The sequence below is a fragment of the Helianthus annuus genome, chromosome 7 (genome assembly GCF_002127325.2).
Source record: "Helianthus annuus cultivar XRQ/B chromosome 7, HanXRQr2.0-SUNRISE, whole genome shotgun sequence".
Lineage (NCBI taxonomy): Eukaryota > Viridiplantae > Streptophyta > Magnoliopsida > Asterales > Asteraceae > Helianthus > Helianthus annuus.
Window position 1 is genome coordinate 73,088,252 of NC_035439.2, and position 26,471 is coordinate 73,114,722.

A 26,471-nucleotide genomic window follows, 5' to 3' on the forward strand; every position below is an offset into this window, starting at 1 on the left:
ACACATGTCTCATATATAAGGAGGGAGGTCTTCACCTTATTTTAAAAAAAAAAAAGACATAGGACAAACACACTTTTTGTAGCTGGAAATAGAGTTTCTTCCTCTACCAGCCATCTATACATCTCCATTTTTCAAAAAGGTGTGGTTTTCAATCTGTTAGAAAGAGCGGTTCAAATCACCCGATAGTAATTCCGTGTTCCTTCAATATTAATTTCCGATAGGTTGCGTATGCGTACAAATGCCCAGAAATTAGGTACATTACCAAAATATTGCGTCACATAAATATGTGTTATCTCCACGTGTTAAAGTGTAAATTAATAAATTGACCTTAAAACAAACGTAAATCCTACTTCCAATATAAATATCAACATTTGTATTAGATTTTCCACTTGCATTTGAAGAATTATCTTTAAACAAAATGGTGGAAACAATTACAAATGTGTTCCTCTTCATTCTCTTGCTAATATTCACTCTTGTTGTATTCATCTTCAAAAAAAGAAGCAAATCAAACCTACCCCCAAGCCCTCCATCACTTCCTATTCTCGGCCATCTCCACCTGCTTAACAAACCCCTCCATGAAACCCTACTTAACCTCTCTCACAAGTATGGTCCAGTAATGTTCCTCCGGTTCGGTGTCCGCCCAGCAGTCGTTATCACCTCTCCGTCCGCAGTTGAAGAATGCTTCACCAAAACAAACGACATTGTGTTAGCCAATCGACCACTAACCCCTTCTTTTAAACACTTTAACTATAACTACACGGCCATGGGCGCCGCCCCGTATGGTGACCTTTGGCGTGCTCTACGTCGAGTGTCTGCTTCCGAGCTCTTATCCACCTCCCGTCTCGATGCCACCGCGCATTTGCGTGAACATGAGGTCAAACTTATGTGTAGACATATTATCAAACAATCTTCACATGAAGTAGATCTCAAGTCTTGGTTTAGAGACCTTTTGAATAACGTAACAACAATGGCCATAATAGGGAAGAGGTATTATGGAGATGATGTTAATGTTGGCGATTTAAAAGAAGCGTTGGCGTATCGCGACATGGTAGAGGGGATGTTCAAGCTGATACGTACGCCAAATGTTGGAGATTTTCTGCCGGTTTTAGGGTGGTTTGGTGTTGGGGGTGTTGAGAAGAAGTTGATTAGTTTTATGAAGATAATAGATAAGTTTCTTGAAGAGGTTATAGAAGAACGTCGTCGTATAGGGAGTGGTGAGTCGGGGATCATGGTGGATAAATTGCTCGCTTTACAACAAGAAGAACCTGAGCTTTATACCGATGAAATCATTAAAGGCCTTATACTGGTAAAACTATATTTCTTTCCTGTTTTATATAATTAACTAGTATTAAGGCCCCTCGCGTTGCGGCGAGAGCGTAAAACCGTGCCAAGTAGCAACAATGCCACAACACTATCAGCGACCACCAACATTGGAAAAGTTTGTAAAAACAAAATAAATAAAAAAGGGAAAAAATAAAACCGAACGAAAAGCAGACGTAAAATCATTGAACCACACACACCCGTTGCGAGTGTTAATGCGAACAAATTAGTCCGAAACGTAAAACATATAAGAAGTAACTAAATCGATATAGGACCCGCGTGTCACAACGAACATGTCAAATAAGAAGAAATACGCGCCTTGCGACGAGACTATAAAACGGAAAAAAATAGACGAAAAAACGTTGAATCTCACACGCACGTTGCGGCGTGTAAACTCACAAAATTTAGAATGAAACGTAAAAGAAAACTTGCGAAAGATGAAAAGTATGGGGGACCAACAATGAAAGTAAAAAACTCAGATATAAGATATTCATATTCATATTAATTCAAGAGATATTAATAATTTATTAGATATTAGATATATACTAATAATATTATTTTTACTTAACGTGTTAATTCTAGTTAATATAGAATATATAGTTTAGTTATCAATATTATTAATATTTAAATTAATCCTCATTTAATATTAACTTATTAGATATAGTAAGAACCTTTTTTCCTTATTAGATGCTAGGTTAGAACCTCGTGTATTACACGGGTTAAATAAATGTAATTTTATATATTAAATAATAAAAAGTTATATATTTATGAAACTCACATATTTTATGGGTTAAATAAATGTAATTTTATATATCAAATAGTAAAAAAAAAGTTATCTTTAAAAACCATGTGTATTACACATATTAAATAAATGTAATTTTGTATACTAAATACTAAACTCGTCGTATCTTTAAAAAGCCGTGTATAATCGGGTTAAATAAATCTACCAAATGATAAAAAAATTATATCCTTAAAAACCCCGTATATTACACGTGTTGAATAAATTTAAAAAATAGTTATATCTTTAAAAACCATGTGTATTACACAGACTACATAAATGTAATAAATACTAAAAACATCGTTTCTTTAAAAAACTCGTGTATAGTCGGGTTGAAAAATCAACCAAATAATAAAAGAAAAATTATATCCTTAAAAATCCCGTGTATTACACGTGTTGAATAAATCTAATTTTACATAGCAAATGATAAAAAAAAGTTATATCTTTAAAAACTTCGTGTATTACACGGGTTATATAAATGTAACTTTGTATAGTAAATAATAAAAGTTAAATTTTTTAAAACCTCGCGTTTTACACAAGTTGAATAAATATAATTTTGTATACCAAATAATAAAAAAGTTATATTTTTAATAAATTAGGATAACATTTAATATTAATTTATTATTTATATATTTAATATAAGATAAGTAGGAAAGAGAGTTATTTGTTTTAAAAATATATCAAATTAACAATTTAGATTTGAGGATAATATTTTATTAAAGTATGATAAGATTTAATATTAATTTATTATTTATTTATTTATTTATTATAAGATAATTATATATTTGAGTATGCTTTCAATGAATGACAAGTGTCCAAAACTTGGTTTATTTTATTATAGTAGATAGATACTAATAATATTATTATATTATTAATATTTAATAAGTTGAAAGAGAAAATGCCATGACATTTAATATTAATTTATTATTTATATATTTAATATAAGATAAGTAGGAAAGAGAGTTATTTGTTTTAAAAATATATTAAATTAACAATTTAGATTTGAGGATAATATTTTATTGAAGTAAGATAATTATATATTTGAGTATGCCTTCAATGAATGACAAGTGTCCAATACTTGGTTTATTTTATTATAGTAGATAGATACTAATAATATTATTATATTATTAATATTTAATAAGTTGAAAGAGAAAATGTCATGGGTTTGGGTTTAGTTTAAAAATTTAAACCAAATGGCATCATACTAGTAAACATTGGCGGACCTACACTCAAGTGTGTGGGGCGACCCCACCCTCGTAAAAAACTATTAGTGTGTTTTTAGGTAAAAATCTCGATCGCCTCCGTTAAAAGTTTTGTTAAGTTTTCCGATCACCCCAACCCCTCGTGTTTGGTCTGCCAAGTAAATCTATATCCATTTGTAGTTTTGTAATTATTCTTAATCCAAAGAAAACTAACGCTCTAATACCAACAAAATTATCTAAAAGAATGTTTGAGTTAGGTATGCAAAAACATTATTAAGACAAATCAATTCTTCTAAAACTATGCCAAGGTGCTGTTTGTTTTTTCAAACGTAAAACGTCTGCAGTCTGCGGACCACATCTGCAGACATCTGCAGCTGAAGAGGTGGACCAAACCTCTGCAGTCTGCAAGAAGAAGACTGTTTGTTTTTTAACTTCTGCAAACAACACCTAAAGCTCGTTTAAGCTTGGCTTAACTAGAGTTTTTCAGCCAGTTGGTTACGAACCTAAAGCTTGTTTAATCAATCATCATCTATTATTGTTCATACCTGACTTATTATAACAAACAGCACCTACAACTTGTTAATTGATTACACGTAACACGAAAACCTGTACCCAACCACCAAAAATTATAAAAAATTAGCACTTTCATGAATTTACAGCTTGTTTAATCGATTACAGCACCTACATCTTAAACTACACATTAATTTAACAAAAATTATCAATACCCAACCACCAAAAACTACACAAATTTAACAAAAAACTGTCAAGAACTAAACCTAATATCTCAATCATAACAATTACTAAACTATTACAATGAAATAACAAAAAATCGAACAAATTACCTTAGATGTTGGAGGAGGAGTGGAGATACAAGGTCTGCGGCGGTGGAGGGGGTGGAGATCGAGGGCTGCGCCGGTGGAGGGGGTGGAGCACGACGGCAAAATGCGGTGGAGGGGGGTGGAGAACGACGGGAATGCGGTGGAGGGGTGGAGATCGATGGGCTGCGGCTGTGGAAGGGGTTCAGATCGGCGGCTCTATGGCTGGATGGGGTGGAGATCGAGGTGGAACGGCTGCTGGAGAGGGTGGAGGGTAGCGTGGGGGCGGCTGGAGACGGTGGTGCTTGGCGTGGCGGCGGCTAGAGGTGGAGGAGTAGGGGAGGTCGGCTGAGGATATGGAGAAGGGAACTAGGGTTTTGTATTTGGAAGAGGTTGAATGTATTTGGAAGAGGTTGAAGACGTCTGGGAAGACATTAGACAACATCTGCGCGAGGAAGAGCTGCTGAAGACATTTTTTAATGAATTATCTTCTAAAAAACAAACAATCTGCAGACCCTTATGTCTGCGCGTGGTCTGCTTAGTGAAGACAAAAGAGGTCCTGAAGCTCTTTTAACAAAAAACAAACAGCACCCAAGTGTAAGTTAAATTATCAAGGAATGAAACAACCAAATAATAATACCTTAATGTAACTTAAACTTAAATCCGAAAGTGACTTCAAAAGCATGATTTTTACGAAAAGAGACTACATAGCATTTTTACTGTTTTTAAAGCCATCTCGCATATTATGTTGGGTTGATGTTTTTTATGTTTCTATTGTGGTGAGAGACCGTAAGGGGATAGATATTTTTATTTTATTTTGAGTTAAATGTTATTTTAGTCCCTGTGGTTTGGGTCATTTTGTCAGTTTAGTCTAAAGGTTTCATTTTTAACATGTGGGTCCAAAAAGGTTTCACAGTTGCCATTTTAGTCCACTCGGTTAACTTCATCAATTTTGTCTGTTAACGAGAAAGCCAATTCGGTCATTTTATATGGCTGAATTGCCTTTTTAGTTAACAGAATTACATACAAAATGACCGAATTGGCCTTCTCGTTAATAGAAAAAATGGATGAAGTTATCCAAGTGGACTAAAATGGCAACTGTGAAACCTTTTTGGACCCACAGGTTAAAAATGAAACCTTTGGACTAAACTGGCAAAATGGCCCAAACCACAAGGACTAAAATAGCATTTAACTCATATATTTTTAAGTCGGTTATCTTTTAGTTAATTTGTTTCATCAAATAACATTTGTTAGATTTTCTTTCTAACACTATATGGAGTGGGGGACTTGAAAGGGTACATTATGTGACATGTGGACGTCACGTCAACATACGTAAAGAAAAGTGGCATTGTGCAAAAAAAATGAGAAGTGAGACAGGGCGTGAAAGGGTGGCGTCGTACAAAAATGGGAGAAGTGGGACGGGGCGTGAAAGGGTGACGTTATTCGACACGTGACACACACTTTATATTATTATTTTATAATTCAAAATTATATAAAATTTATTTAATTTAAAAAAATCATTAATAATAATTAAACAAATAACAATAATAATAAAACATTACATAATTTAAAGAACAAAAACATTACACGATTAAAAAACGAACTAAAAAAACAAACGAAATAAACAAAAAAAAAAGATTTCATAATTGAAATAAAACGTTAAACCTAATCATAATTAAACAAAAAATCTAATTGTCTGTTATGCCGAAACGTGTTTGAAGTCACAGTTATAGGCGTGCTTGTAGTTGATGAGGATAACTTGTATGATGTCATCTTCCCGAATGTCACCACCGTCATTTCCACCACGTTGTGCAATGAAATTGTTGGAATTGTTGACATTTTCTTGGAAATTTTTCAAGTGAAATTGTAAAAAATGAAAGGAATTTAGTTGAAGTGAGAGAGTTTGTAAAAAAAAATGCTAGAAGAGGTCATTTATATAGGGTAGTAGGGCTGTAAATGAACCGAACGTTCAGCGAACAGTTCATGAACCGTTCGGCGGGAAGTTCGTTTATGTTCGTTCGTTTAATAAACGAACAAACATGAACAAAAAATTTCGTTCGATTAGCTAAATGAACGAACATGAACAGAGGTCTCGTTCGTTCGAGTGTGTTCGTGAACGTTCGGTAAGGTGTTCGTGAACGTGTTCATGAACATTCGCTGATTTGCATTCGTTTATGTTCGTATGTTTGTGTTTTAATTGAAGATCTTTGTACTTACATATATTTTATGTGTGCTTTTTATATTATTAAACTTTTATTTATATTATTACCCTAACAATTAAACTAGGAAACCCTTTTTCGCGTTGTTTATGCACTATTTCCCTTTCATTTCTCATTATTTACATCGGCGAATACGATCGACCCCCGTTCTACAATAAGGGATTCAGGTTCGAGTGCTACTCTCTGGGCCATCTATCTTTATCCTTCGTCGCGTTCGCCAAATTTATTTGTGTTCGTGAACCGTTCGCGAACATGCTCATTTCCTTAATGAACGAACACAAACATAAAATCTCGTTCGGTAGGTGTTCATGAACCGTTCGTGAACACATTTATTTCCTTAACGAACGAACACGAACAAGGTCTTGTTCGTGTTCGTTCGGTTCGTTTACAGCCCTATAGGGTAGGTTATATATTTTTAAAAAATAAAAAAAATAAACTTACCTGACACACAATAGCTACTGCCCACGTCCACTAAGAACGTGCCACATCGCCCCACATATGTTTTCCACACCAATAGAAATCCTTTCACCTCAAGCCCCACGCCGCCTCCCGTGCCGTTCACGAATCGATGTGCACGGTGTAAAGAGGCCTAAACGTCATATTCTCACGACTACACCGTGTGGCCTAATCAAACCTACTTTCATACGTGTCAGATGATGACTGTGTCGTAACAGGTCAACTCAAGCTAGTCTAGCTTGCTTACATGAATGTGAACACTCATAAATTAGTAATTTATATTTTTGTAAAAAAAGATTATTACGTTAACAGTAAACTGCCATTTTGGTCCCTAAGGTTTGGTCACTTTTACCACTTTAGTTCAAAACTCAAACCTTTTAAATCTCCGTGGTTTCACTTTTATTATCATTTTGGTCCAAAAATAAATCACCTGATATTTGGCTAATAAAATCCTATTATTTTGCCCTTTGGGCAAAATAGTCAATATCCTATTATTTTGTCCATTTTGATCAATTTTGTCACTTTAATTTTATTATTTTCATTGATTTTTCATATTATACTTTTTGAATAATTTGCATGCTAATAATTACAAAGTAGCTCTACATAATGGTCCAAAATCCAGACTTGCAACCTGCCACATTATTGCAAACCACAACCATTCCAATCCCACTTTTTCCTCAAACATTAAACCACTATAAACCATTATCTCATATTCTCATCACTTACTTTTCCTTTTGAGTAAAATACAAAGATAGTCTCTGTGGTTTTATAAAATAACACTTATAGTCCTTAACTTTTGAAAATTACTCTGTTGCTTCCTGTGGTCTGACAATTTATTACTCGCATAGTCCCTGAAGTGGATGTTCATTAGTTTTTTCAGTTAGGTTGGTATGAAATGACTAAATTACCCTTTCTTCAATAAAATATTCAGTTATGAGTCATTCTGCTTTTGACAATTCAAATAGACCTCACTTAGGGTGTAAGGGGCACTCACCTAAGAGTATGTGTAGTGGGGCGTTATATGCTCACATAAAGCCCCTATAAAGCCCCAAACACCACTACGAGGGGCTTTATGAGACAAAAAAATGGGGGTGGCGCTATATGCATGGCGCCGGTATGGAGGGAGCTTTCAAACCATGGACCAATCAAAAAAAGGTTATTGTTTTTATAATTAATTAATAAAAACGAAAATTAATAATTAGGTATTGATGGGTATGGGCTTTATGACTACGGGCTCTAGTGATATAACGCCCCATAAAGCCCCTGTGTGACGTGGCACGACACGTGTCGTATAACGCCCCACAAAGGGCTTTATGACTACGGATGACCTAAGAGGTGAGTCCCCTCTCTTACGCCCAACTAATCCTCTTGTGCCACGTCAACTCCCCTCTTAAATTCCCCTCACACCCTAATTTGATGGCAGCACTCCCCTCTTAGGTGACTTGTTTTTTATTAAAAAAAAAAATCATTGGTTGATTGAATGGGGGCCACCTTAAAGCCCCTGTGTGACGTGGCACGACACGTGTCGTATAACGCCCCACAAAGGGCTTTATGACTACGGATGACCTAAGAGGTGAGTCCCCTCTCTTACGCCCAACTAATCCTCTTGTGCCACGTCAACTCCCCTCTTAAATTCCCCTCACACCCTAATTTGATGGCAGCACTCCCCTCTTAGGTGACTTGTTTTTTATTAAAAAAAAAAAAAAATCATTGGTTGATTGAATGGGGGCCACCTTCTCTCTCTTCCCCTCTCTTCGATGCCTCCTCCCCGAAAATGGTCACCGATTTTATTCCCCTCTTGGTTGGCGGTACACACCCCGCACGGTGGATAGGGTCCCCGAAGGGAGTCCCCGCAGGTGCCCCCACACCCTTAACTACACAATCATCCTCTCCAACAATCTTTGTGACACCCACCCTCAATCACCATCATCTTGACTTCATCCATCTTTCACCATGTTCAGCCAAAAACTCCTTCACCACCACCGCTCACCAACCCAACACCACCGCAAAACCTGCAACCACTCACCACCGCCAACCCAACAACACGATTCAGTTTTTATGTGTATATGAAATTAGTGGAACCTAACTAACGACAAGATCAAAAGAACGATAATCAACTGAAAGCATTCGATCCACCAAACACCCAAATCTAGCGAACCAGCTCCTTCTCCACGATGAGCACCCCTTACCCGACACCCATAACCCTATCACAAACCCGAATCGGATGGATAGGCACCAGCGTAATGGGCGCTGCAATGGCTTCCCGTCTTTTTTCCGTCGGTTACTCCCTCGCTATCTACGCTCGAACCCCTTCCAAAACCCTCTCTCTCCAATCGCAAGGCGCCCGCCTCATCCATTCCCCATCGGAAGTCGCCAAAGCAAGCGACATCATTTTCACAATGCTGGGACACCCACCAGATGTTCGACAAATTGTCTTAGAGAACCCTGTACAGATTTCAAAATGTAAAGAAACTTCTGCACAGATATACTATGTTTGCTCAGGTTAGCAGAAATTTAAGATTCATATGTAGATAAAGATGTAAATATGACACCAGTTAGAGATCTACCAATATGGCAAAATCAGAAATAAATTCAAGAAGATCAAATGTGGTGAATGAAGGGATGTGGGCTTAAAAAGAGGGTGAATAAGAAGGTTGGTGAGTTTCATCTTTAATTTTTATATATCTATTTTAGTTTTTTAAGTTAATACTAAGGGCATGTTGGTTATTTTACATGGAATTAACGGAGAAAACTAACGAATATCCATTATAGGGACTATCCGAGTAACAAACAGTCAAACCATAAGGAGCAGCACCGATATGTAATTTCCAAAAGTTGGAGACTATAGGTGTTATTTTACAAAACCACAGGGACCATCCGGGCATTTTACTCTTTCCTTTTATTTAAACTATTTATGATGTCTATAATTTATTTACTTAATGATATTTTTATTAACTTATATAAAATATCTGGAAAACAAAATTAAAAACTAGATAATTAATTAAATAAAAAACACACTTACAACAATTTAAATTAAAAAACACACTTAAAACTAAAGATAAATACATACAAATAATAAAAAAGACAAACTTTAACCTAAAAACTAAAAACATACAAATAATAAAAATAACACAAAGTTAAGCGCATCCATGTTTTTTTTCTTATTTCCCTCACAAACTTGTTCTTGAATTTGAAGTTGAAACGTAGCCTAACATTTCTTGAAAACTTCTTTGGCCATTATAAAAGAATTTGTGATGAGAATAAAAGGTTTGTGTAAAATGGATGATTGGTTAAGAGTGAAAGTTTGAATGTATAGTGAAGGGGTATGGTCCCAAAAAGCCGCGCAAACCTCCGCTCAGGTTGCGCGTGAGACCATACTCCTTATTTCAGTAACTGATTAATAAGAGCCTCGCGCGGCCTACACCACGCTCTGATCTATCCCGCGCGAGAAGGGCCCACAAGAGGCTCAGATATCAGCACTTAGCATAAAACAAGGGAACAAACGAGCATACTAACCCCGCGCGGGTTAGTTTGCTGTCCAACAAGAACCACACAGTAGGGAAGCGCACGGCTACCTACAGTGGTACACAAGGTACAAGTGGCAGTAAAAGGAGCCAATGAGCGTCCAGCAGGCTCTGGTCAATCGTGCGCCACGATCGCCTGACGAGAAGTACACAAGGACATCTACGTGGCACCAATCAGAGGACGGAGACAACTGTCCCACGATCTCCACTTGTCTGCTGATGGCAGAAGGACAACAAGGCCGACAACAATGACACGTGGCTCCAATCAAGGTGCGCCAGCACCGAGGAACGTCTAGAAGCCACTAAGCGGTCGACTCCAGCGAGACAAAGAGCATATCCGTTATGTTGTCCGTTTCCGGCCCAAGGCCCATCAGCCCATAAACCTCTTACACCTCTCCGGCTATAAATAGAGACCTCATTCCACAGGTTAAACATTCTATTCCCTCTACTCTCACTCTTAGCACTTAATTATTCCCAAAGCAGTTGCTTATTCTCACGCCGGAGCCTGGTTAAGAGGGAAACCCCCACATTCCCCTCTTAACGAGTAACGGTGTTCTGTTTTGCAGGATCGAACCATTCAGGTCGGAGCTCAAATATCCATAAGAAGATTAACCACTATGATAGAAACATAAACCAAACCGATTAGTTCCCTAATTAGTTCAGTGTTTCTTCATATAGACTTTTGAGGTTAGGTGAATTTGATAATGTTGTAGTGGGTTATGTTTTTTGAAAATTATAAAATTTTATTTATTTAAAAAACGGTTTATGTTTAAATTTTGACAACAAAATTATTATTTTTTTAAATTGTAACCGTTCAAAAAGCATGTCGCAGGACCCACTCATCCATAAACCAAACCAGTCCGTTGTGTTTCCCTCAGACTGTCCCGTCATCGAGCTCCAATGTGTTATTTCGTTTGTTGCTCGTCTGAAAAGCAAAGCACAAGCACTGAACAGTACGTTGTGGATGTTCACACTACAAGGAAATTGGGCTTTAGCGGCAACGCATGTCGTCGCTTTAGTATAAATCGTCGCTAAAGTTGTTGTCGCTAATACTTCGTCGCTATTGCTTACACTTCGTCGCTAAAGACTGTCACCATTGTTACTCTTTTTGTCACTAAAACCTGTTAAGCAATAGCAACGACATGGATCGTCGCTAAAGCTTTTTTTTTGGATATTTTCTGTTTTTTCCAGTTTTCCAGTTTCTTTTTAATCAAAACCTGTTCATTTCTGGTTCACAATACACAAAAACTAATTAAAATACATAAATGTAAACTACATAAACAACACAACCCGGGATCGTTTTAAGTCACTAACACGTCATAAAACTACTTAACGTCTAAAATGTCATAATTCTACATCATATTCGTGTCATCATCGTTGCCATCATCTGCTTCTTCATCATGAACATCTTCGTTTCCAAACTTTGTCAGGTAACTCAAACTCAAAACGTTTTGGAGTTCATCTCTAAAATCCGGGTTTTGGAACCAACTCTGAAATTGAGCCTACAACAATATATATATATATATATATACACACACACACACGAAATTTATCAAACTATAATAACATTTACCAACATATATATATATATATATATACTAAATTTATCAAACTACCAATAAAAGCAACCAACATATACGAAATACCCAAGTGTCAACCTAACATTATTCATCGATCCTTATATAAGTTTCTAAACTAAAATAAGCTAGTTTGCCTCTGAAAATTGTGGAGTTTGCGACTCCGCACCAGAGACAACCTGCGATGTACTTAAACAAGGTTTAGGCCCAATACACCTGACTGCCACAAATGCTTAAGCTCATCCACCAACGATCTAAGAAAAACGTCCATGTCCTTCTCGGGAGATTTAGGTCAACGAATCAACAAGGTCAACATGAATGAGGTCTCTTTCATGCATAGCCATGGAGGCAAATTGTATGTGGTGAGTATAACCGGCTACGTGCTATGAGTCGTACATTTGTTACCGAATGGATTAAAACTGTCAGCTGCAAACCCTAAGCGAACATTACGGGGTTCTCTTAAGAAGTTTGGGTACTTTATATCAATTTTTTCCATGAAGATCCATCAACAGGACGACGCATGGTACCCTCTTCTGATCGTCTGGTACTGTGTCATATCATATCTTTTGCTGTGTGCCTTAAGCAACACAAATGTTGTAGTCTGGGGGTCAAATGGAAGTATTGTAACACTGTGAGCTATCTTCGTGCCATTTGTGTCTTTATGTACCCACAGACTCTCATTACAAACAGGACAATTCTGCAGTGACTGGTGTTCTTTCCAGAAGATAGAACAATTACTTTTGTACACGTCTATAACTTGTAGGATCGAACGATGACCCAAACGAGTCAATCAGAAAAGTTCTTGTCTGTTTCAGAGGTGGAAACAAAGAAACAGACTTGTAAAACAGCTTGTTTCACTCGTAAACGTCTTGTTTTATTGATATCACAACTTTACAGATCAATAGACATGTCGCAGCACTTCGGTACCGGAATCACGAAGGTTACAAATGATTTCGCTTGAAGACCTATTTATACTATTCTAATTCCGCTCGAGACAGTTCCAAACGGAATTAGAATTCCAAGCGGAATCTAATTCCGCACGGAATTACACCAACACACATACAAGCGGAATTACATGGTTCAAGCGGAATTACATCTTACAAGCGGAATTAACCTCTACAAGCGGAATTAACCTCTAAACCCTATTTCTCGAACTATGCGCCCTGATCTAACATATTTAGTACAAGACTCGATACAAGACGAAGTCGACAGACGCATGCACCAACAGACCCCCCCTCGGATGTTGACGAGTCTTCAGTGTCGAGTCTTCAACGTATTCAGTCTTTATCAGTCTTCGAGCTTTCTTCAGGATCTCGACCTGGCTCTTATCACACTCTAACTCTATCTTCAGCTAATCTCCCCCTCGGATGATGCTCTATCAATCTCTGGCATCTTCAGGATCAACTTCCTAGCTCTTGCATCTTCAGACTCTCTCTCTCTCTCTAACAGACTCCCCCTCAACTTGTACTGGGATTGTTGTCTGGCTTTCATAGGATCAAGATCGAAACCTGGCTCTCTTCTCAGAAATATACTCTAGGTTATCCTGTACATCCTCTACCTCAAAATAAGATTTACAAATTTAACAATTTGACAAATTTAAACTTTTGCAAGAATCGATCTGAAACATTTAGCATTTAATATATCTGATGACCACTTGAAAATATAACTTTCAAACAAACTCTTCCCAAACCTGTTCGTCATGTTTAGCACTTGAATTTTGAAAATCAGCTTTTCAATATCAGTTGTCGAAAATATTTTTGTATTTTTCAAAATTTATGCTAAAACACACTAAAAATTTTTTTGGATTTTGCTTTAGATGCAATGTATTAAAGAAATATTTACAGACAATATTTTTGCGAGTTTATGTAAGAGAACCATATCAGTTAATGAGACAAATCACCAACACCGTTAAGCTTTTTACATTTTAAGCTCTAAACAATTCACTTAGATTGTCAGTATACTGATCCACATAAATTTTCACACAAACTTCAACTATTTCGAGATACGAGATTAATGTCTTAAGAACTTAAACTTATTCGCGTGTCCCACCACTTGAATATACTCCCGTATCCAGATCCCAATATTCAGTCTTACAGGTGAGTATACCTAGATGATATCTGTAAAGGGTTAAATGCGAAATCGGGAGAGCTCAGGTCAGAACTTTCGTTCAGCAAAGAGATGACGGCTCGTCTTTTGGTGTGTTCCCTTTAGAGAATCTTTTCTTCAACAACACATGATTAGCATTTTGCAATGTTTCATCATTTTTATACTGAGGGCAGCGCTATATTTCAAGCAAGCAGAAAGTATTATACGGGGACTAGGCTATTGCTTTTGCAAAATCAGAAGTCCCGGGATAATACCCCATATATCACTGAGTATAAAGACCTAGTATCTCGGAAAGAGGGACCTTTCAAACAAGATTTCGGGGGTTACCCATATATCCAAGAAATGTTACCCACGAGATAAGTAAGTTTGAAATTTAGGTTTATATCTCGAAAACAATTTACTGACTGTGCAAAAACCTACTGACACAATCGCAGTGAGACCGTTTATCACATTTTAACTTTTCAATTCTTTAGCGTGCTGTGACAGTCCACTGATGTACTATCATTTCCTCTTTTATACAACAAAACTCAAATTTTGATTTTATCATGTTTTTTACTTTTTCAAATTTTCTAATGTTTTTGGATTTTATGAAATTTAAAGAAATTTGAAAATAAACTGTACAAGCAAAGTGACAACTGATTTTCAAGCTTCAATTCGTCATCCACTTGGCATAAACAATCAGAACTCCCCCTCACAACAAACTATTTTCCCATTAAGATTTCAAAACACTTAAGCTTGTTTTAATCAAAATGGTTTTTCCGGAAAATAAGTTGTGTTGTTACCACTTGTGGGTTGGGGATCCATTCATCACATTGCTCTTTCAATCACTTGGAACAATTTTAGCAATCTTAGGTTTTCACAACAACTACCACTCGTAGAAAATCAAGTACAACTTAATGTCCCTGATTTACCACTTGTAGGTCAAACCAATCAAACCTGATACAAAGAATGATGCCGATAGCTGCTCCACTCTTACTAACCTGGGAGCTCCGGCAAGTCAGGATTTCAATTAGGAAAAACTTTCCCCCAAACCTGACCAGCCTTGGGAGATTCTGGTACACATCTATCCCACCAACATTTTGATTTGTAAAATTCTTTTGCACCCTTTACTTTCCCATCAACCATCTTCCCGAAAATATGTTTAACTTTTCCATTAAACACTTTTTCAGCATCAAATTCTTTTTTACCAACAAAGAATTGATCTGAAATTTCAACCTTACCAACTTTCTTCTTCAAATTTTCCTTTGACAATGTTGGAAAATTTTCATCGTTCAACTCAGAAACGGAATTCACAACCTTTTTCTCAACAAATGACTCCTCTGATTTTATGGAATCAGATTCATTGTCAGAACTACTTTCAGATTTAACAACCCACTTTTGTTTGTTCAAATCACCTTTCCTTTTGTAAAAACGTTTTGAACTTTCACCAGATTCGAAACTCGGTTTATCAAACATTTTGAATTTTTCTTTTGATTTATCAACACATTTCCTTCTTATTTCAGATTCAGAAGAAATTCCCTGTTTTGAATCAGTGGACTCGTGGCAATTCCAAGCAATGTGTCCAGCTTTTTGACACTTAAAACAGGTTCTTCTGTCAACTCTTGGAGCAAACTTCTTCACGTTCCTCTTTACTTCTGCAAGAAACTCTTGATTAGACTGTTTCCAGAATGGTTTCTTCTGCTCTTCATCAGAACTACCTCCTGCAACAAATTTTGTTTTTGGTTTATCATTTTTCTCATTTTTATAATTTTCTGAAGAACTAAAACCAAGACCTTTCTTTTTGAAATTACTATTATGGTTTGGTTTCTTTTGAAAACCATAACTACAACCGTAACCCATTTTCCTGTTTACTCTTTGTTGAATTCTTGAAGTGTAAGGTTTAGGTTTTTTAGAAAGATTTAAATCTTTTATTTCAGAAATGTTAATTTCTGTTAATTTGAAAACTTGTTTGATCATTTCAGTTTTGACACTTCTTATTGGAAATTCTTCATCAGAATATAATTTGTCTGAATCATTCAAAGTATAAGCTACTTTAATGATCCATCATTCAAATTAGATTTTGATAACAAGAATTCTTTATTGTAAACCCGTTTGACTGGTGAACTCGGACTCTTTTCTGACGAACTCGAACTTTCAGACTTAGACTCCGGTTTTGACTCTTCATCCGTATCCAACACCTGATCGACCACTTTCTTTAATAACTCAGACTCATGATCAGTGTCAGACGCTGTGAATGTAACATCAATATTGTCTGGTAATTCATCAATGATTTCAGACTTTAACTTGATGTTGAGAGCCTTATTTACTCGTTCCTCATTTGGCTTTCTGGGAGAATAACTCTCATAAATCGGGGGCGGACATCTGTTATACTTGACACTTTGTTTCTTACCGGTATCAGTATCTTCAGTCTTTTCCTCCTAGAATGCTTCAAGACCTGCAACAGTAGGATACACACGATCAATCAAATAATCACATGTTGTATAACTCAACAAAAATCGTTTAATCCTTTCACTCTCAATTTTTTCAAGCTCTAAATCCTGCTTCAGCTTAGCACAGTCTTCAATATACTCATTGATGACCTTCTGCTTCATCATTAATGTCGAGTTCATTTTTGTCATTGCATTTTCAATTTCTGAATTCGTTCTTTTCAGACTATCAACTGTTATGTTCAGCACATCATATGATTCCTTCACATACTTCACATCAGACAGTAAATCTTCTTTAGTCTTTTCTAATTCAGCAATCTTCTTATCTTTCTCCTCACAAGCTTTGCAAGATTCTAAACACTTCAAACATGGTTTTTCAACTTCAACCACTTTTTCAATTATCTTTTCAACCACTGGTTCTTCAAATTCTATTTCAGCTTTCTGTTCCTTAGCTTTCTTTGTTGAACTTTCTTCAACTTCTGCTTTCTCAGCTTCTACTTTTCCTTTTTCTTCTGCAGCTTTTCTTGCTTCTGTCTCTTCCCATTCTCTTTTCAATCGAGCAGCTCTTATTTCTTTCAACATCTCGATCTTTTCTGCAAAAAACAAAATAAAACTATCAGTATCTAAACCTCTCCTAGCTTTTTCAACATATTCTTCTTCATCATCGGTATCTGCCTCAACTCCCAATTCTGGAAAAATTGGTATTCTTTTTGGTTCAGATTTGACAGATGTTTCCTCCAAGATTCGAGCAACAAAAGCTGAGCTTAAGTGTGGATTTTCTTGAACGTATTTATCCCAGCTAAAACCTGCAGCCATTTTCTCATCATCTTGATCAATGATACCAAAATAAGCTTTCTTATTTGCATCTTCGATCATTTTCCTTTTTCCATCATCAATGCCCCGAGCATGTGCAGTTTGTGGTTCCTTTTGTTGAGTAATCTGATGAAAAATTGACTTCTGATAATAATCATTCTTTTCTTGATTCCCGGTTGCTTCTTTATTTGTACATTCTCTTTTAAAATGACCCTTTCTTTTACAACGGAAACATGTAACTTTTGATTTATCAAATCCCAAAGGAGAAGTATCCATTCCCCGAAACTCATCTCTACCAGTGATTTGCTGAAACTTTTCTGCTCTTCTAAATGCACTGGCTAAGCACCATTTAATATCCATCAACTCCAGTTCTTCAGCATTGATTTGGTCATATTGGATTTCCAATTTTACCACCGATCAAGCTTTCATATGACTCTAACATAGTAGCAAGTGATGCCATATGTTGTTTTGCAACTTCTGGAGAAAGATTGTGACCATTTTGAAAATTCAAAGTGACATTGCATTGAAGATTCGCTGAGTTATGTCTTTGAGAACTTGATGTTGTATGATTTGGATCAAAGCTTGAATACGAAGACGAAGATCCACCACTCTAAGTTACATTACTACTCTTTGTTCCAGACGAACTGTCAGCACTGAAACCAATCTGAATCTTAGGACTTGGAGTTGCCTCAAATTTGTTTCCCCCATAATACAAACTGACATCTTGTTGAGCATTCGGATTCGTCATGGTAGCAGTTTTCTGAATATCCAACTCATGCTCCTCAATTTTCTGAATGAACTGTGCCAAATTCATATTCTCAGACTTCCTCATGTGTTTCACAATCATCAAGTAAGTTCCCCACTTATGTTGTGGTAATGCTTCAGCTAGTTTATCAACCCACTCCTCATCATCTTTCTTTATATCCAATCTTCCCATTCCAAAACGAGATGACAATATCTGTCGATGGTCGTTTTTGTTGATTCACCGTCGAAAGCTACAAACATATCAAATGATTTCTTCAGTAATGCCTTTCTGTTTTTAATCATATCTGCACTTCCTTTGAACTTTTGAATCAATGCATTCCAAATCGATCTAGCAGTATTCTCATGTTGAAGTAAAACAAAGATATCTTCCTTTACTGCTTGTTGTAAAAGACTAATCATCATTTTCTCACTTGTATACTTCAATTTATCACTCTCAGAAAAGTCACAAAAAGCCTTTTCAAGCCCACGCTCGTTTTTCGGTTTCTCGTAATCTTTGTTTAAAGCACACCATGCGTCAAACTTATATGCTTGTACCCAGTTCTCAAATCGATTTTGCCAACCTTTGAAATCTTCAATGAACATTAGCTTAGGTGGTTTTTGGTACGTTCCTGTTTCATTCTCACTGTACAATGTTTCGGCAGCAATGACTAGAGCAATTGGTGTCGCAAACGCATTGTAAAATTCTTCATCCATGTTTCGGCAAATTTTTCACAAAATTACAAGTTCAAACGAAATATCAATTCAAGCGAAATTACTTCCTCAAACGGAATTACCTGCCCAACAGCTTCAAACGAGATTAGAAAATTCAAACGGAATTACTCACACGGAATACCAAGTTCACACGGAATTGCAATTCTCAAACGGAATTAGTAATTCCACGCGGAATTACTCACACAAAATAACACTATGAAACGGAATTAACTATTTCAAGCGGAATTAGTTAATCTCGTGCGGAATTAGGTGATTTCGTGTGAACCGGCTCAAACGAAATTACACACAAAAGTGAAATAAGGAATTTCAAGCGAAATTATGTAATTTCGTTTGAAATCAAACTGGTGATTCCGTATTGAATTATGCTGACATCATCAAAATCTATCTGATTTTAAAGCGGAATTACTGATTTTATCAAATTTTGATTGAATTAAGGTCTAATTTTCTCAAGGATTCATTAAAACACCATTGCGCATGACATGTTTAAAATTCAAGTCATTTTGACCAAGAAAACTTGTTCAATTTAGAAAAGAAGGTGTAGAAGACAGATTTTAAGGCTATTTTGGCAAGAACTCTTCTTCCCGAGCTCTGATACCACTTGTAGGATCGAACGATGACCCAAACGAGTCAATCAGAAAAGTTCTTGTCTGTTTCAGAGGCGGAAACAAAGAAACAAACTTGTAAAACAGCTTGTTTCACTCTTAAACGTCTTGTTTTATTGATATCACAGCTTTACAGATCAATAGACGCGTCGGCAACACTTCGGTACCGGAATCATGAAGGTTACAAATGATTTCGCTTGAAGACCTATTTATACTATTCTAATTCCGCTCGAGACAGTTCCAAACGGAATTAGAATTCCAAGCGGAATCTAATTCCACACGGAATTACACCAACACACATACAAGCGGAATTACATGGTTCAAGCGGAATTACATCTTACAAGCGGAATTAACCTCTACAAGCAGAATTAACCTCTAAACCCTATTTCTCGAACTACGCGCCCTGATCTAACATATTTAGTACAAGACTCGATACAAGACGAAGTCGACAGACGCATGCACCAACATAACTCATACCCCAAACCAATCTTCTTTAATTCTTTTTAGTTATATAATGCGAAGGAGGAATCTTGTTGCCTTTCGGAAGTGAAGTTTGCAAAAACTCAAGGATCTCATCAAATGAACTATTAGTCCATTTGTTCTTCACCTTTAAATGCATAAGAATTGCTAAAAAGTCAAGGGAAGAAAAGTTAGTACAACCATGATATATTTCTGATTCGACTTACTCTAACAGGGCTTCATAATCATCACGAACACCACTACTCTCTATATCCGAGTTCCCTTCGTTAAGGTCGGTATCCTCTTCCATACACTCCCCAATAAGGACTTCAATAGCTTGTTCCACATCGTTTCTTGGTGCAACATCATCTACATTTACAAAGGGAGGAATTGCACTTTCACTGTGATAGGTCCACGTTATCTAATCTCGATAGAAACCCCATATTCGCAAATGCATTTTCATTTTTGTGTAGGATATTAAGCCTGGATTATGACACTTTATACATGGACATCTAACATTGCCTTCATTGTCGATATGTTCTTTGCACATCTCTATAAAGGAATTGAGTTCTTGATTGTACTAAGGTGATTTATGATTAGAGGTAAGCTAGCTTTTATCGATTTCCATGATAATGTAACTAGAACAAAATTTAGGGTTTTTGAGATGATTATTGCCAATCAAAGGGTAGGCTGCTAAACCCGCTTTTTGAATACTTTATCTCATATATTACACGATTCTTTGTTTAAGAAAAATTCGGCAGCATTTCCTCTAAGCCCCAAGTATATATCTATAGATATATATACCCGAGGAGCAAAGAGGAAATGGCAGCCGAATTTTTCAAAAACAAACAATCATGTAACACACATTCACATCCTAAATGAGATAAAGTTTTAAAAAACCAATCACAAAACGGGGACAACCCGAAATTAATTTCTAAATCAATTTTGGGAGGGTATTTCTAAGCTTGTGATGTATATAGGGGTGTGATCTCTTACACGAACCCAAAACCCGACACGAATATAACGCGAAATTAGCCGGTTTGGGTATAGTCTAATCGGGTTCGGGTCGGTGTCAGGTTGAATCCGCGAACCCGTTTAGCTAAACGGGTCGGGTTTGGGTTGACCCTTTAACCAATTATATTATATTTTAATTTTTCAAAATGTATTTTTATGTTATAAGTTAAATTGGTTAGGTATTTTATGCAACAACCATAACTTAAAAGAGAACTTAACATAAGAAAAATAAAATGTACTTATTTTATATGCGTTTGTATTTTTTGTTGTAAAATTTAATTTTCAAAATATTAGTCTGCGAAAGAAAATAAAAAATAAAAAAATTCGAGTCAAATGGGTCATTTTCAGGTCAACCCGCAAATATTTGGGTCGTGTTCGGGTTTCGGTATTTGACACAATTTTCGGGTTCGGGTTAGTGTAAAATTTTCGGGTTTGGACAGGTTGGACCCGCCAACCCGCGCTAAATAACTTGAAATTTCTTATTATAAACTGTTTGTTTCAATTTGTAATAAACGGTTCCTATTGGTGTTGTTGAGTTAGATAAGTTGTAGGAGAGTACGAATACATGGGTTCAATCCCCATAGTATGCAAGTTTAACCATTCAAAAAATATATATATACTATGTTATTTTTAAATAAGAAATTAGATTAGCACTGTAATAAGCATAGTCATAAGAGTTGCAACAATTATGTTTTCTATTAATCTATTATCCTTTGTTAATGGCAGTGTTTTTCAACATAACTTGTTTTTTTGGATGGTTTGATTAATATAATTTTAGACAACCTTTTATTTTATACATTATGTGTTCTAAATAAAGACCTAATAAACCATGAAATCGAACCGGAATCAAACCAGTAGTGAAGGTTTGATTTCGATTTGGTTTTATATTTCAATGTTTCGGTTTTAATTATCATCAGTTCGGTTTGATTCGGTATACTAGAGAGAACACCCCTATCTTCTAATGTAAGGCTACATGGTATGGTGATGGACCATCCTTGGAGGATGATCCGCCACGTAGGCGACATATCATAGTCCTCCCAAGATGGATCATCCTCCAAAACTAGGGGGCATGGGAGGATGGTGCTAGATGATCCTACCCACAAAACTATATACAAGTATTAAAGCATAATGTACAAATCCCACAAACAAACAAACAAACAAACAAAATAGAGGGGGCCCACTGTTTTGGAGCGTCCTGGACGTCGGAATTCCGACGATTGCGACGGGACGTGCTGAAGACGGAGGACCGCGGCATGGAGAGGAGGGCGGCGACGGGAGGAGGACGGCGCTGGACGGTCCCCATACCGTCCAGCCTAACTTGAGGTATATCAAAACCTAGCCAATGATTAGTCTTTTGTTTAATTTTTAACATTAAAACCAGCCACTAGCTAATGCAATTTGACTAATATTTTAACTGTTCTTTTTTTTTTTTTTTTTTTTTTTTTTTTGAGCATCAAAACCAGCCAAATTCCTACATAGAAAACGCAAATTCCAATTTCCGAATTACATACACACATCCAGGGGCGGACACAAATATTGTTCAAGGTGGGCGGGCGCACCCCCGGGGAAAAAAAATTTAGTGCTAAGTTCCGTTGAAAATCTCGTACGCACCCCTTGGAATTTTTCGTCCGCACCCCTTGGAATTTTTCGACCGCACCCTTGAAATTTTTTGTCCGCACCCCTTAGGTAAAAAGTGTTATCAATTTATAATTTTTTAGTAAACTCTTATGTTTGAAAAAAAAAATACTACCTAAATTATATAACTTTTAATACCTAACTAACTAAACCCAAATACCCATACCTTTACCCCTTATAATTTTCCTAACTAGCTAGCCCACTAAGTCTTAGCCCATTAACCAAACCCAACAATATTTCAAACTATAATAAAATAATTAAAGCCCAAAACATTTAGAAATTCTCTCTCGCTCTCTCTCTCTATCTTGCGTCTCTGCACTGCCAACGAACAACATCACCCAGCGACAACAGTCTAGCCGCCGGCGACCACCATAATCAACCACCATACCACCGTCGTTTGACACTAAATCTAACCAGAATCCGAACACGGATAAGTTTCTTTGTTATTTTGATGATTTTGGTTGATATTAGAGGAGAAAAAAGGGTAATAAAGTTGTTAAATAGGTTTGAAATTTTGTGTGTTTTGACGTTGTTTATGGTTATTTAGATGATTTTTAGGGTGATTATGTTGTTTATATATTTTTAGGGTGATTACAACTTACGTTATGATTTATAGGGCTTGAATAGTTGAAAATTAAAATTAAAATTGAAACATTATATTATGGAGCGATGAACTTATGTTATAGTGAGAAAGAATTGCTTAAGAAATTAGCTTTAGATGATGTTTTGGATAGATTTCAAAAAATGAAACCCGTAGGGCGTCGACGTTTTAATTATGTTTGTAACAAGGTTTGACATGTTTTTGATGATTATATAAATTTAGTTTGATGTTCGTTTGTTTTACATGACCCGACCCGACCCGATACGAACCGATTTTTTTACTTATATACCTAGGGGCCTAAAATTTTTAAAAATGTTCCGCACCCCCATGGAAAAATTCCTGGGTCCGCCACTGCACACATCGACCTAATATGTTAATATGTTTGTTTGTCTTCCTCTTTGAAGTCAACTATTCTACGGTTTCATTGTTGGTTAAAAAAACTACATAGAGCTACTCAAATTATCAGTATATCCACTAAAATTGCAAAGAAATTCGGATTATACGTACCGTTCTCAAGTGGCGTCGGAGATTGAGGTGGAAAAAGATTGCGGTGCTCCGGCAGAGTGAAGGTGGTGCAGTGGTGCTCCAGCAGAGTGAAGGTGGTGCGGGGGCGATGTGGTGTGTGAGAGAAGCATGTGTGCAAATTTCATCTTGGAGGGAAAATGGTCGCTAAAATGGATATACCCTAGCCATTGGATCAGATAAGCAAACAACAGCCCAGATCATTTCTAAAGCCCGTGTTCTGATTATGAGCTCTAGCGGTGACCTTTTATGTTAAAGCTGAACTTTCTTGTTTTTTTCTCTTCGAAATTCTCATTCGATAAATTTGGAGGAGCTCAACTAACATAAATCGATTCTTCTATTTGAATTTACAACTATAGTGTCAAATATGTTTATTTTACGGCACGGATAAAGTAGTCTCAAACTAATATATTATATATTACTAAAAAAATACCTTTAAAAGTTATCATTAAAAAATAAATAAACTACGTATGATTTTAGAATGTAGTCCTCTGTAGTGTATGAAAAATAACTAGCTTACTCACATTGTTTATAGTTTTACTTTCTTTTTTAGATACAAAGTATTAAATTACTAAATCGTAGTCATATTAGCGTTTGAAAAACACTCATAAATCTGGCCTTAAACAACTCCAATGTTTTCATATAATTCTTTTCCATGGAATAACAACATTTATATTTATTGCAATAATTATGAAGAATGTTAACCAACTTTATGCCTTAAAACATGCAGACAATGTTAATTGCTGGTACAGAAACGCCATCCTTAACACTTGAGTGGTCTATGTCGTTGTTACTCAACAATCCAAAAGCTATGGAAACTGTCAAGAACGAGATCCACAATCATGTTGGTTTTGAATGTTTAGTACAAGAAAGTGATTTGGGTAAACTAAGTTATCTTCAAAACGTTATAAATGAGAGCATACGTTTGTACCCAACTCTTCCCTTACTACTTTCACGTGAAGCTTCTAAGGATATCACAATTGGTGGCTACTCGGTGCCTCGTGGAACAATGTTGATGGTTAATGCATGGGCCATTCAGAGGGATCCTGTCCTGTGGGATGAACACGATAAGTTTATGCCTGAAAGATTTGATAACGATAAGAGGGTTGACAATAAATACAACATTCTTGCGTTTGGTGTAGGTAGGCGTGCATGTCCCGGAACCAATTTAGGGTATCGTATCCTTGGGTTGGCATTGGGAACTTTAATTCAAGCATTCGAATGGGAGAAGATAGGAACTGAGGAGGTCGACATGACTGCTTTTTATGGCGTGTCTATGGGAAAACTAAAACCGTTACAAGCCCTTTGCAAACCGCGTTCAAACATCACACATATTCTTTAGGGTTTGGATTTATATGTAAAATTCAATGTAAAGTTTTAAGGATTATTACATGATGCACTCCGTTTTAATTTTTATGCATTCACTTTTTTAGTTGCAAAAACAATTCACGTTGGGATCATGATATAAATTACATTCTTTAACAAAATATTCTAATTTAGTTTAATTACAAAAAATACATATCAGAATAAACCCTAGTTCGAGTGCAGCAAAGTAAAGATTCGATAAACCCTAGTAAAGATCCGAAAGAAACAAAGTAAAGATTCGATAAACCTCAGTAAAGATTCGGTTGCAGCAAGATTCGATGATTGAACAAGCAAGATTTGATGATTGAACTAGCAAGATTCGAAGGCATGTATGGCGTTGTTCGATAAGAATCAACATACCAGAGGAAGAAGATGAACAAGCAGATTCGATGGCACAGCTGGTGCGTCACCAATTTTGGTGGGAAGAAGAAAGGTCGATGTTGTTGTGTAAGGTTTGGGTGTCGTGATTATACGGAGGGAAATACGCCGATGGGTTATTACGAGGTAATTGGGTAATTTCTCAAAAAAATGGTGAACATGTAATTGTTTTTATGGTTTGGAGAATACGTAATAAGGCAGCTTGTTAGTGCATATGTTTGTTGACTCCGTCTTGTATCGAGTCATGTAACTAGATTGATAGACCAGGACACGTAGTTCGAGAAAAACGGGAAACAGGGCTGAACTAGCCACCTCGCACGAGGTGACAGTTTGTGCGACCTGGTGTGACTAGTTCATGCGACCTGGTGATTCCTATAAATAGTGAGTCTTAGTTCTTCATTTATAACTTTCTGATTCCGGTAGCGAAGCTCTGCTGAAGTGTCGCCAACTCCTGTAACGTTGTGAAATCAATACAATCGACAGTTAATCTACTTCTAAGTGCATATCAAGCTGAATGAAGATCAAATCAATGAATTCCGCCTCTGATTTGGTCTAGAACTCTTCTGATCGACTCGTTTTGATCGATTCCCCGATCCTACAAGTGTTATCAGAGCTCGGGAGGAAGAGTTCTTACCATTTCAGCTTGTTTTCACGGATAAAATCTGTTTTCTACTCACTTCTACTCATTCTTCTACACTTTTTCTTCAAAATTTCAACGATTTTACGGATAAAATGATCTGAATTTTTCATATAACACGTAAAACTGAGTTTTAATCAATCATTGAACAAATCAGAACAAAAATCAACCTAAAACTTGATAAAATGGACCAGACCGCGTGAAAAACTTTCAGTTCGTTTGAGAATCATTCAGATCGTGTGAAATCTTGCCAGGTCGTACGGTTTGATCAATTCAGATCGCACGAAGTTAATCACGTCGCTTAAAACAACACCAGCTCGCACGGTTTGATATAATCTCAGGTCGCACGGTTTGAAGTTAGTTCAGATCGTTTGAAAATAGATCCAGGTCGTGCGAAGTAATCCAGGTCGTTTGAACTGATCCAGATCGCTTGGAATTGTTCAGTTCGCACCAAATCCAGATCGCACCATCTTCAGGTCGTTTGGACTGTTACCAGATCGTTTGAACAATCAGTTATTGTGAATTTTTAAAACCGAAACATGGACA

General features: G+C 36.4%; 1 protein-coding gene across 1 annotated transcript; it reads left to right on the top strand.

Moving 5' to 3' along the window:
• The first annotated feature begins 429 nt into the window (after positions 1 to 429).
• LOC110867742 (cytochrome P450 81F3) lies at positions 430 to 24,921 on the top strand. The gene is made up of 2 exons (XM_022116747.2): positions 430 to 1,306; positions 24,276 to 24,921. The coding sequence occupies exons 1-2, from the start codon at positions 617 to 619 to the stop codon at positions 24,885 to 24,887; spliced, it is 1,302 nt and encodes a 433-aa protein (XP_021972439.2). The 5' UTR covers positions 430 to 616; the 3' UTR covers positions 24,888 to 24,921.
• Positions 24,922 to 26,471: the final 1,550 nt, after the last annotated feature.